This window comes from Vombatus ursinus, unplaced genomic scaffold, assembly GCF_900497805.2.
Source record: "Vombatus ursinus unplaced genomic scaffold, bare-nosed wombat genome assembly UNPS02012082.1, whole genome shotgun sequence".
Classification (NCBI taxonomy): Eukaryota; Metazoa; Chordata; class Mammalia; order Diprotodontia; family Vombatidae; genus Vombatus; species Vombatus ursinus.
In genome coordinates, this window is record NW_020951860.1 from 360,974 (window position 1) to 373,117 (window position 12,144).

Genomic DNA, 12,144 nt, shown 5'->3' on the forward strand with positions numbered 1-12,144 from the left:
TTGAATAGCAAAGAGTGTCAAAAAAAGAAAAAAGAAAAAAGAGGAGAGGGTAAGACAGGAAATTATCTCCCTAACCCTATCACTACTATTATACCTATACCTGTAACTCCTTAGTCCTAAAATCTGAAATATATATTTCTGCCCCTGGCCACAACTTTCTTCATCACCTCTCCTACTCTTACCTGAAATGCCCTTCCTATCTCCTCTTTATCTAATTCCTGCCTTTACATCTAAGGCCCAGATAAAAAACAACCAAGGAATCTGCCCTCAAAGAACCTACATTCTACCAAATAGGGCATAGATATTACATATACATAGATAAGTATAATAAAAGATAAAGAGTGAAAATGGCAAAGGAGACATGAAGCAAAGAATATGCACTAAGATTAGGTAAGGAAAAGAGCATCAAAGTCTCAGGGACGGGAAATCAGGTTGTCCCTTAGTAGCAGTTTTCAGGGGCAGCTAGGTGGTGCAGTAGATAGAGCACCGGCACTAAAGTCAGGAGGACCTGAGTTCAAAACTGACCTCAGACCAAACACTTGACACTTACTAGCTGTGTGACCCTGGGCAAGTCCCTTAACCCCAATTGCCTAAAAAAAATTTTTTTTAAGTAAAAAAGTAGCCGTTTCCAAGGGATGGTTGCACAACCACTTGTCAGGAATGTCATACAGAGAGCTGTACTAGATGTTTTCTGAGGTTCCATCTGATTCTGAGATGCTGCATCCATAGGACATAGTAGGCATTTGGTAAATCTTGATGGAAAGTATAATGAGATACCAATTTTTACTTTCCCTGTATAAGGATCAATCCTTCACTTTCCCAGTAATTCTTCTCCCAGTACCTCCCCTTTTATTTCAAAGGAATAAAGAGACTTTAAGGGAAGAGTAGAGAGGAGAGAAGATGGTTTCCTCTCGTCCAAGAATTTATTTGGTGATGAAACATTCCAACTTGTGTCCTTCCATCCATCCATCCATCCATCCACCTAATCTAATCATGGGGACTGTAAAACCTCATAAACTCTATATATCTCTCTCTTAAAGACTCTATGAAGGAGAACTGAGGTAGGGAGATGGGGATGAGAGGAGCTAGAGAAGGAAGGCAGTAGTGGCTGAGTCAGGAACCCAGGTCTCCAGAGCTTTCTCCCCTCTGCCACGTTGATTTCACGCTGCTGGGATATATGGGATATGATTTAATTTCTTGTTATTTACTTCGGATTCTGTTTGAATTAAATATCCTAAGCTTTGCTATGATGTAACATGTTTCATTTGGTTTTGGTAGGTGGAAATGGGGTTTAGTGCACTGCGCCACCTAGGTGCCCCTACAGCCAACTCTTAATGGTCCTAGGACAGATGCTTCAGTGTGTGGATTATGGAGAATACAGGATTCTCTTAACCTCTTGCTCCCCAACTAGATTAAAAATCCCTCAAGGACACAGGCCATATCTTTTGTCTAGTAATTCTTTGTGTCCCCAGGATTTTTGTAGCTGTTAAGCAAAAAGAGGAGAATCAAAGAAAGGGAAGGACTCTGAAATTTCAGGATAGATACAACAATGTTAATGCATAAAGCAGAGATAGCAGAACCACTCAACTCTTGTTTTGTGGTGAAGGTCACAGGGACTGCTAGACCTCATAAACCCTGCATAGCTGCTCCCTATTCCTACAAGTTTCATGGAGTGGGGGGTGGGGAGGAGGGAGGAAAGACAGCATCATGAAGCAAGGAAAGCAAGGAAATGCATGGAGGGACGAAGAAACAGAGACAAGGCTGAGCTTTTGTAGGTAGACCAGTGCAAAGAATGTGGATTTAATGGAATGAAGGGAGAGGGGCCTTTTTTTGGTAAAATCTCTCTATCCATTCTGTCCCACTCCCCCCCCCCCAAAAAAAGGTTCTCCTCCCTTAAGTAGCTGAAGTCTTAATTTGCACTCAGTTCTTTCCTCTCCCACCAGGCATGAACAGGGGAGAAGGTCCAGTCCAGAAAAAAATGGTGCAGGACACCCCCAGGGTATTTTTTGCTGTGATTCTGGGGTGAAGTGGGATTGGGCGTGGTTAGAAAGCTCCTCCCTCCAAAAAGGGTACAGCAATTTTGCCTGCTCCCCTCTGCGGCCCTATCTAGGACAAGGCAGGAGGCTGAATACACAGGACTTTGAAAAACCAGCAGTGCATTCCAGGTCACAGTCTCAGTTGGTCTCTAGCAGTGGGACTCCAGTTCTGTGAGCCTAAGAAGTGCTGCCCGAGTAGTGGAGGGAGTAGGGGGTGCTGTACACAGTCGCTGGGGCAGGTCCTCTTCTGGACATATGAGCTGACGAACTCTCTGGAAGATAAAAGGTAGCGGCTATGAAAGGGTACGACATTAGCAGTGAGACACCCTGCCTCTCCTCTACATCAGGTTCAATCCTCTAATCTGGCAAACTCTTCTCTCAAAGTCCTCTCCAGACCTAAGCACACGCTCTGGCTTCACCCAACAAGTCTTCTGCCATATTCCTTAAACCCATCCTTATAACCACAGCTTTACTTCCTAGCTTGCCCAATGTAGACTCCTTGGAGGTTTTGTTGGAAATGTAATCTCAGAAATAAATGGCGTATCATGGTGGCCCCCAATAAACAAATATGAATTTATGCTGCATTTGGCAGGGACGTTGACATGCTGAAGCATACAAAGAGGATGATGAGGCAAAGAAATAGAATGTAAATCATGTGCATATTTAGGAAGAAGAGACTAGGGATAGCGACAGGGTGATGTATAATCACCATCTTCAAATTTCTAAGTGATTCTTTTCCAGAGCAGGTAGATGTTTGTTTTGTTTTGTTTTGTTTTGTTTTGTTTTGTTTTGCCTATCCCCATAACTAGAACTAATGGTTGGAAGTTATGGGAAGGTAGATTTCAGGTCAATATAAGGAAGAACTTCCTAACTATTACAAATAGCCAAAACTGAAATAGGTTGTCTTGGGGGACAATAACTTCCTCTTCACTGAAAGTGATCTAGAATGAGCTGGATAACTTGTCAAGGATGTTGAAGAGAGAGGATTCATATTTCTGATATGGATTGAACTATATGGCCTCTAAGGTCCCTTCCAATTATTAGCCTATCATCCCTTAATACCAGCATCTACTGATCTCACTGGCTGTGTTGTCACATGCTAATTCATGGCAGGCAGGCTTCCTACTAAGACAGTCAACATGACTCCACCCATTTTGCCTTCCACTCCACCCACAAACCTTCATGCTTCCTTAAATCCTAATCTAAGTTCCTTAGAGTGCACCCTGCCCACCTCCCCTAGCTTTACCCTTCCCTACCTCCCTCAGGGAGCCTTTGAGAGTTGTCAGTTTGTAACCACTCCAGGCTGGTATGCAGATCATGGAGGACAGTGCCAGGAGCCAGCCCAGAGCATCTCCCCACCATGGGTAAGTGTACTTTTTGTTGTAGGTCAGTGGGGTATACTTGGCCAGGGAGAAAAGGAAGGTAGCCTAAGAGTAAGGAATGGGAAAGGAAAGAGGTCAATGGAGGCAAAGCCCATGGATACTTACACATCACCCTCTACCCCCACTGCCACTCCCACCCCCCTCACCCCCCACCAATCCATCCATTCCCCCAACTTCTGCTCCCACCACAACCATTCTATGAACCTTCTCCACCCTCTGCCTGTCAATTCTCTCCCTGCTAATCATCGTCTCTCCTCACCTCTCCCCACCCCACCTCCTTCTATACTCTGTTAAAAAAAATTTACCTCCTCCTTGAAATATTTTCTGATTAATTTTTCCTTGACTCAAATTACACTATTATTCCATAGTCCACTTAACTCATGGTATCCATTGTTTATGCTACATTTATTTGTACTTGCTTAAATGTTAATGTTATATGAGTCATGAGTCAATCTTATCTATGAGTTTCTCAAGAGATTGTTGGTTATCTCCTCTTTCTCTGTATCTCACACCAGTTCAGGGCTCCACCCACAGGGGGTGCTAGACATGTACTATTAGCAGATTGAGGCAATGCAGACAAAATAAATATTGAATGAACCTCACACCCCTAGGTCCTTATTCTGGCTGTGTCACTAGGCACTGTGGCCTCAGACAATCTATGTGACTCTTCTTGTCCTCAGCTCCTTCCTTTTACTTATGACAGGAACTCCTCTGAGCCAAAAGCTTTGAGATCATCTGAAAAGTTGTTTCCTGGTAGGAATAATGTTCCCTCCTCAAACTGTTTCTATTTCTTGTGCCCTCAGCCCTTCAACCTGACTTGAGGTTTTCCTCAAGGGAAAACCTCTGAGTTTTTCTTCTTCCTCTGAGGTTTTCTTTTTTCTTTTTCTTTTTTGGTGAGGCAATTGAGGTTAAGTGACTTGCCCAGGGTCACACAGCTAGTAAATGTCAAGTATCTGAGGCCAGATTTGAACTCAGGTCCTCCTGACTCCAAGGCTGGAGTTCTACCCACTGCACCACCCAGCTGCCCCCGAGGTTTTCTTACTGTGCATACAGCTGGTGTGAGGAATATCCAGCAATATTTGATAACAGGCCATGGTCGATAGCCAATCATGTCTTCAATGTTATCATAGAATCTCTCAGCTCCTACAAGAAGATGGGAGGGACAAGAGGGGAAAGAGGGAGAAGTTGTTCATTTTTGCCTTTGCACTCAGTGGCGTCAGGGAAGGAGCTTCAGGATAGCAGGCTGGGAGCCATGCAAAGGGCCCCAAATATGGGAGATGTCGAGATAGTATAAAGCTATTACAACAAGAGGTAATGGGTCTAATCTACAGTAAGACCAACATAATTTAGATTTATAGCATAACTTTCTAACTTCCAAGGTGGTTAAAGAGGGCAGTTGAGGGAGTCTAGTTAGATTTCTTTCCTCAATGAATTTTGAGGAAAGGACAGAGATCTGTATCTTTAGGATAGTATAGAGGCTGAAGGTTGGATGAAATGATCCCTGGATTGGCCCTTCCAACCATGAGGAGTCCAGAATATCAATGACCTTGTCGGAAGGATTCTGGGGCAATGTGCTTATCAGCACATTTGCACTTGATGCCTGAGTTTTTCCTCAGTTGGGGAACCCTGGCTACTGAAGGGGTCCTTTGAGTCACTCACCATATACCCAGGCCACACAGAGTGTCTCAAAGATGGCTACAAATAAGAGGCACATGCCGCTGGCTGCATAGTAGTCAAACAGCTGAAACACGTACATTCCACCCTGGCAAAGAAGAAATAGAGGAGAGGGACTTCTGGGGGACCTGTCCACCTCCGTGCCCATAGGACATCCTTTAACTCAGTCTATTTCAGTCCAGACGCATAAAAACAGACACACTCTTCCCTTTCGGTGGACTCAGGTTAGGAGAGGTCACCACTACCATCATATAGTCATTTAGCCAGGGTCAGGTTACAGCTGAAAGCGTCTGAACATTTGCCTGGATATTCTAAGGGCCAGCTGGTTCTTTTCTTTCTGAGGAGCAGTTGACATACAGAAAATCCCTCTTCATTATCAATGGATCATAGATTTAAAGCTGGAATGTACCTTAGAGGCCCTCAATTAAGGAGTGCCAAGACACATCTATTTCCTACTTCCTTAGATCATCACATAGAATAAAACAGTTCCTGCTTCCCTTGAAGCTTGATTTGGGTAAAAAGGGTGAGACTTTGCCAGTGGCCCCAGCTCTGAAGCCCTCTATCTCCACGACCAGTGAAGTGAGCTCTCTCTAACCAAATTTCTTGCCAGGTCTGATATTCAGGCTTTCTTCTTCTAGGATCACCCAAGCCATCCCCTTTTACTACATTTCTCGGACTACCATGACAGCCTATGGTATAACCTTTACTTTGCATTTCTCCAAGATAAAGAAAAAGAAGCAATGGTGCCCCATGCTGGAAAGACCTGATACTCTCAGAATTTGCCCCATCTGTTTGGTGAGGTTTGCCCTTCCCTGGGGTCTGACCTAGTGCATTCCGCCCTGTAGCTCCATTGGCCTCTCACCTCAGTGAGCATGATCAGCCCGATGAGGTAGGACAGGACAGAAATCACCAGGATAAGGGTTTCCCGGCGGTTCTTCTTTCGAAGTTTGTTGGGGTACATGTCCACCAAGGCTGTCACCAGGCTCTCCACACACACAAACTAGAGGGTAGGGCAAAAGAATTAGAGAGGAGGACCACTTAAGATAAGTTTCATCAGCCCATCCTGTCCCCAGGGTTAGCCAACTCCCTACTCCTCAAGCAGGACTCCCAGCATCTTCTTCACATGAATTGACCTTGCCTCATTAAGGCCCAGCCTCATATCCAAAGATCCTAGTGCTACTGGGGAGGGACACTGCACTTTTGATGTTCTCTCTTCCATTCTCCAATTCGAGTTTCTGCAGAAAGTTCTCTCCTCCCACGCCCTTCCACTTCTCCCTTTTACTTCCCTCCATCCACCCACGCATCTACTCACATGCTTGCTCTCTCCTCTCTCTCTCTCTTTCTCTCTCTCTTCTTTCTCTTTCTCTCCTTCTCTCTCTTTGTCTCTCTCTGTCTCTGTGTAACATACACATGCACACACACACACACACACACACACACACACATACCTGTCAGTCTTCAGGTGGGAGGTAATGAACTATATATACCTGGCTATCCAGCCCAAGCAGCACAACCATGAGGAAGAAACAACATGCCCAAAGAGGAGAGAAGGGCAGCATCACCACAGCCCTGGGGTATGCGATGAATGCCAATCCAGGGCCTATAGCAAGAAGAAAAATAAAAGAGTCTAGTCCTGGGTAAGGGTTAAGAGAAGAGAAAGGACAGGATACTCAACTCCAAAAAATCAAAATCAGTATATGTGGATATGGGCACAACCTGTCCCCTCCAAATCTGCACCATCCCAGAGAAGGAGGCAGTGTGGCTTAGTGAGGGAAGGAGTCTGATTTGGAATTATGAATCTGCCACAGGTGTGACCTTTTACAATCCACTACTTCTCTTGGCCTCAGTTTTCCAATCTGTTAAATGAAAGGATTGGACTCTATGGCCTCTGCAAACCCCTCCCACCCTAATTCTGAGACCCTACCACATTCCCACCTCCCACAATCCCCAGCTTCTGCCCCTACAACTAAAGTACTAGATAGAAGATAGAGAATCAGAGCTAAAAAGGGACTTTTTTTTAGTGAGTATCTTACTAATCTAACCCCCCTCATTTGACAAGAAAGGAAAACTGAGACCCAAAGAGATCAAGTAACTAGAGTTGTAACAACACAATAGCTGCCCATGGCAACACTAGGACCTGGGTTCTCCCAGGTCTTCTGACTCCCAGGCCACTACTCTTTCCACTACAGTACATGGCCTTAGTAGTCTATGTGTATGTAAGATAGCCCCGCCTACACATCATCTCTATGTACATGATTCTCAAATCTGTTTGTCCAGCCCTAATCTCCAAACCTCACCTCTCCATTAACTAATGGACATCTCCAACTGGATATCTCATGGCAGATCCAAAACTGAACTCAATTGTCTTTCTCCCAAATCCTCCCCTCTTCCAAACTATTACTGTTGAGGGCAACACCATCCCCCTGGTCATGCAGGCTTGAAGCATAGGAGTCCTTCTGAACTCCTCAATCTCACCCCCCCCAACCAAATACACAGACAGTGGCCAAGTCCTATCATTTCTACCTCCACCTCTCTCCTAGATGCCCCCTTCTCTCCTCTGACACGGCCACCACCCTGGGGCAGCCCTTGTCATCTTATGCCTGGACTATTACAAGAGCAAGCTGGTTGTCTCAAAGCTCTACTCACTTCAGTCCATCCTCCATTCAGCTGTCAAATTGATCTTCCTAAAGCACAGGCCAATAATGCCATCCCCTCCAACTCTAGGGGTTCCCTATCACCTCCAGGATCAAATATAAAATCCTATTTGGCTATTAAAATTCTCTACCATAAAATGGCCCCTTTCTACCTTTCTTATATCTTGCACCTGATACTCCAGATCTCAAATCCAGGCATTTTCACTGGCTTCTCTCCATGCCTGGAATTGTCTCCCTCCTTTACCTATGCCTTCTGACTTCCCTGGCTTTGGTCAAGTCTTTGCTAAAGTCCCACCTTCTGCCTCTCCCAGTCTTCCTTAATGTTAATGCCTCCCCTCTGAGAAACGTCTCCAATTTATCCTTTAGATATCATTTTATTTTGTGTCCTCTCTTAGTCTTGAAACTCCTGGAGAGCAGAGACTATTGTTTTGCACTTTTTAGGGGGTCTTTTTTTATATCCCCAGCACTTATCACTGTGCTTAGCACACAGTAGGCACTTAATAAGTGCTCTGTTGACTGCACACCCTCTGGACTGCCCTTTGGTCTCCCCTAAACCTCACGCTAATATTCCTCAACTTCCCTCCACTTAGAGATGGCTGGACTACATTATCTCCAATATGGCAGCATTGAGACTTCCACAGGAAAATCCCAACTGGCAAGCACACTGCTGGTATCAGGGCTAGCCCCACTTCAGTGCTCGGGCATTCCCTCTGCCACAACCAGGACGGTGCCACTCACCTGACTCGGCCACCTCAGATATGGGCACCCCCTGCTCCTGAGACATGAAGCCCAGAATGGAGAAGATAGCAAAACCAGCCACAAAGCTGGTGCCACTGTTCAGGAAGCAGAGTGAGATGCAGTCCCTGGGGGAAGGGAAGAGACAGAAGTAGGACAAGCCCAGCTAATCACCTTCCTGAAAAAGTCAAACACCTAATCACCTTCAAACATCACCTCGAGGGTAGGGACTTGCCCACTGTCTTGATTTATTTGGGGGAGGGGGAGCTATTGGCAGGGCCTTGCACATGTTAGCTACTTAATAAGAGCTTGTTAAACTGAACTAAAGGAATCAATTATAAAAAAATAGTCCCTTCAATACCCAAGTGCCACCTCCTCCAGGAAGCCTTCCCTGACCCTCACAATGGAAGTAATCCCTCTCCTCATATCTCTTGCAGTGCTTTGCACTGCTCCAAATGTGCTTAGATTTTATTTTAAATCATAGTTATTTGAGCATAGGCCATGTTTTGCATGACAAAATAATTCATCATCTAGCAGCCAACTGGTTGTTGATGAAGTAGAACAAGGGTTCTGAACTTTTTTTTGTGTCCTAGAACTGGTGAAACCTATGAAATGTATAAAACGAAATACATCGAATTACAAGGTAAACCAATTGTGTTGAAATACGATTATCAATTTTTTTAAATGTTCACAGACCCCAAATTAAAATCCTCAGATGGGAATATGAGACATCTGCTAGACAGGATTGATGAGAGACTCAAAATGAATCAGACAGAATGAGGTAGAGGTGAGTTGCCATCTTCACTAGTTAAGGGTTTGTCCACACTCATGCTTTCTTAGATCCATCCAAGTAAGAAAATAGATCATAGAATTTAGACCTGGAGCAGACCTCAGAGGTCATCTGTTCCGAACCCCTCTTTTGACAGGTGAGGAAAATGAGTCTCAAAGAGGGGAAATCATTCCTCAAGGTTACAGAAGTGATGAGCAGAGTCAAGATCAGAAACTGTGCCCAGCATAGAGTCTAGTATATAATAAATGCTTAATAAATGCTTTTTTGTTTTTTAGGCAGGGGTTGTTTTTTTGTTTTTGTTTCTGCTAGGCAATGGGGTTAAGTGACTTGCCCAGGGTCACACAGCTAGTAAATGTTATGTGTCTGAGGTCGGATTTGAACTCAGGTCCTCCTGAATCCAGGGCCGGTGGTCTATCCACTGCACCACCTAGCTGTCCCTAACTGCCTTCTTTTAAAAGGCGCACTGACCCCTGCAAGCTGTGCTGCTCTTTCAGTCCTGTGGGTTCTCAGATCTTAATGACCACCTCACCCTGAAGAGGGCTTGTTTTACTTCACCACATAGCTAGAATAAGTTGAAAGAAGACTGGGGAAATTTTAGTAAATCGGTAGATTCTTTCAAATTTTCCTTGGCATGGTACAGAGGGACAGTTCTGTTATATTCAAAAAACACTTATTAAACTCCTACTGCGTACAATGTAGTGGCTAGAGAGTGGCTTCACAATCAGAAAGACCTAGTTTCAAGGCCTGCTTCTGACATACACTGGCTATTTGACCCTACAAATCACTTAATCTCTCAGTGCCCCAAGCAGCCCTCAGTTACAAATTGCTGGACAGATGCTGATCTAGAATAGGCAAAGGGATTTCTCTAACTTTCCCTAAACCATGAAATCACAGGTCTACAGCCCAAATGCGTCAGCACCAAAAATATATAAAGCATCGAACAGGCATAAACCAAAAATTGAATTCAGATTTTAGATAACCAGCTATCATTCAACTCAACAGGTCTTTGACCTCTACTCCAAAGTCTTCTCCCTATTTTGCTGCATAGATGAGTGAGTCCAATAAAACCATTTTAAAGTAGTTCATTTAACTTTGGGATGGCAGGCACAACTCTTTTTGTTTGTGTTGACCAGTACATCATCATGCAAAAGTTTAGAAGGGTTTGGTGTTGTTTTATTCTTTAAATTATCTTTCATTATCAGTGGTACTTAGGTAAAACGGCACTGTGAGAGGCACAAAAATGAGTTACACCTAGTCCCTACCCTCAGGAAGCTTACAATCTAATCATGGGAATAAGTCAATAATACCTCTCTAGCACATGTTAGACTATAATAAGAGGACAGGAGAAGTTAAATAGAGAAGGTTAAGAGATTAAGGGAGAGAAGGAATCTCGTTTCATTCATGGTAGGGAGGTGGGGAGAGACAGAGGTAATAGAGAGACAAAATATGTCCAGAGACTCACTTCCCAAGTTACCTGTAGCAATTGTTGTGGTATTTGTTGTAGCTGCCCAAGGCTGTCAGACACCCCAGACAGATGGCATAAGAGAAGAAGATCTGGGTGCCTGCATCCATCCACACCTGCAATGAAAGGCCAGCAAAGCTAAGCGATGCCTACTAGGTGAGGAACTTGGCTCTACAACTGCACACAGAGATATTATGGAGCCTTAATAAACAAAGTACTAGTAGGATGAGAAACTGGCTGATGAGGAACAGAAAACCCCGCCTGCACATGATGAGTCCTTGGCTTCTGTTTTCCAGAGCCAATATGTTGGACAGTGCCCAAAGAAAGTGCAATTGGTAGTGGACCAGGATCAGAATTTCCTGGAGACTCAGGCAGGGGGAAGGGGAAGACTTGGGGTATACTCTAAAACAAAGATTAATCTGTTTCAGAGCAATTTCCAGGAACTAGGCCATAGCTCTGAATGTGGCTGGGGGTTTCCTGGTTTCTCCTAATCTAATCTCTTATGGGAGGAATAAGGGGAAAGCTCCAGGCAGAAAGAGATAAGTCATCACATAATCATAAGAGTTGGATCTACCAAAATATGCTTAATATAAATGGATAAGTAGAGCCTATGTCAGATTGCATGCCACCTTGGGATAGGGGAGGAAAAGAAAGGGAAGAAAATTTAAAACTCAAAATCTTATGGAAGTGAATATTGAAAACTAAAAATTAATTAATTAATTATTTTTTAAAAAATTGGATGTACTTCCCTCCCTTCTTTGCAGAGGAAGAGGACTATGGCTATGGAACATTGCATATACTGTAGCACTCAATCTATTGGCTTTGCTGAACTGCTTTTTAAATAAAAGTACTTTGTGACAAAGAATGGCTTACTTGTTAGGGCAGAAGGGAGGGAAGGGAGGGGTGCATTTGGAAATAGAAGCAATATGAAAACAAAAATATCAATTTTTTTAAAGAATATTAGAACTGGAGGGAATTGAGATCATTATACCTGTCCCTCCCAACTCCTAGTTCCTGGGAAAATGTTGTACCTTACCTCCATCCACATTTTGTCTGACCAGGGCTAAGCTGACCAACTGGGAAGGGTTTCAGGCAGAAACTCTGGGGATATTGCTCCTAAAAATAACCTCACATTTCTGTAGCATTTCAAGTTGATAATTATGTACTTTCTTCACAACAAGTGTTTGTTATTATCCTCTTCTTACAGAGAAGGAAACCAATCACTATCATCATCATCATCATCATCACTAACATTTATATGGTGTTTTAAGATTTGTAATTTTTTTATACCTATTGTGTTATTTGAGTCTCACAACAACCCTGTGAGGTAGGTGCTATTATTATCCCCATTTACAGGTGAGAATACTGGGACTGAGAAAAGTTAAGATGATTTACCCAGCCACATAGCTAG

General features: G+C 43.8%; 1 protein-coding gene across 1 annotated transcript in view; it reads right to left on the minus strand.

Moving 5' to 3' along the window:
* Positions 1-918: 918 nt before the first annotated feature.
* Positions 919-12,144, minus strand: part of SLC6A13 (solute carrier family 6 member 13) — a 42,981-nt gene continuing 31,755 nt past the window's right edge. The window contains 8 exon segments of the mRNA XM_027857353.1: positions 919-2,308; positions 3,293-3,463; positions 4,461-4,561; positions 5,078-5,180; positions 5,955-6,092; positions 6,580-6,692; positions 8,485-8,609; positions 10,746-10,849. Of these exon segments, the coding sequence (XP_027713154.1) occupies positions 2,186-2,308; positions 3,293-3,463; positions 4,461-4,561; positions 5,078-5,180; positions 5,955-6,092; positions 6,580-6,692; positions 8,485-8,609; positions 10,746-10,849 (978 nt within the window). The 3' untranslated portion in view covers positions 919-2,185.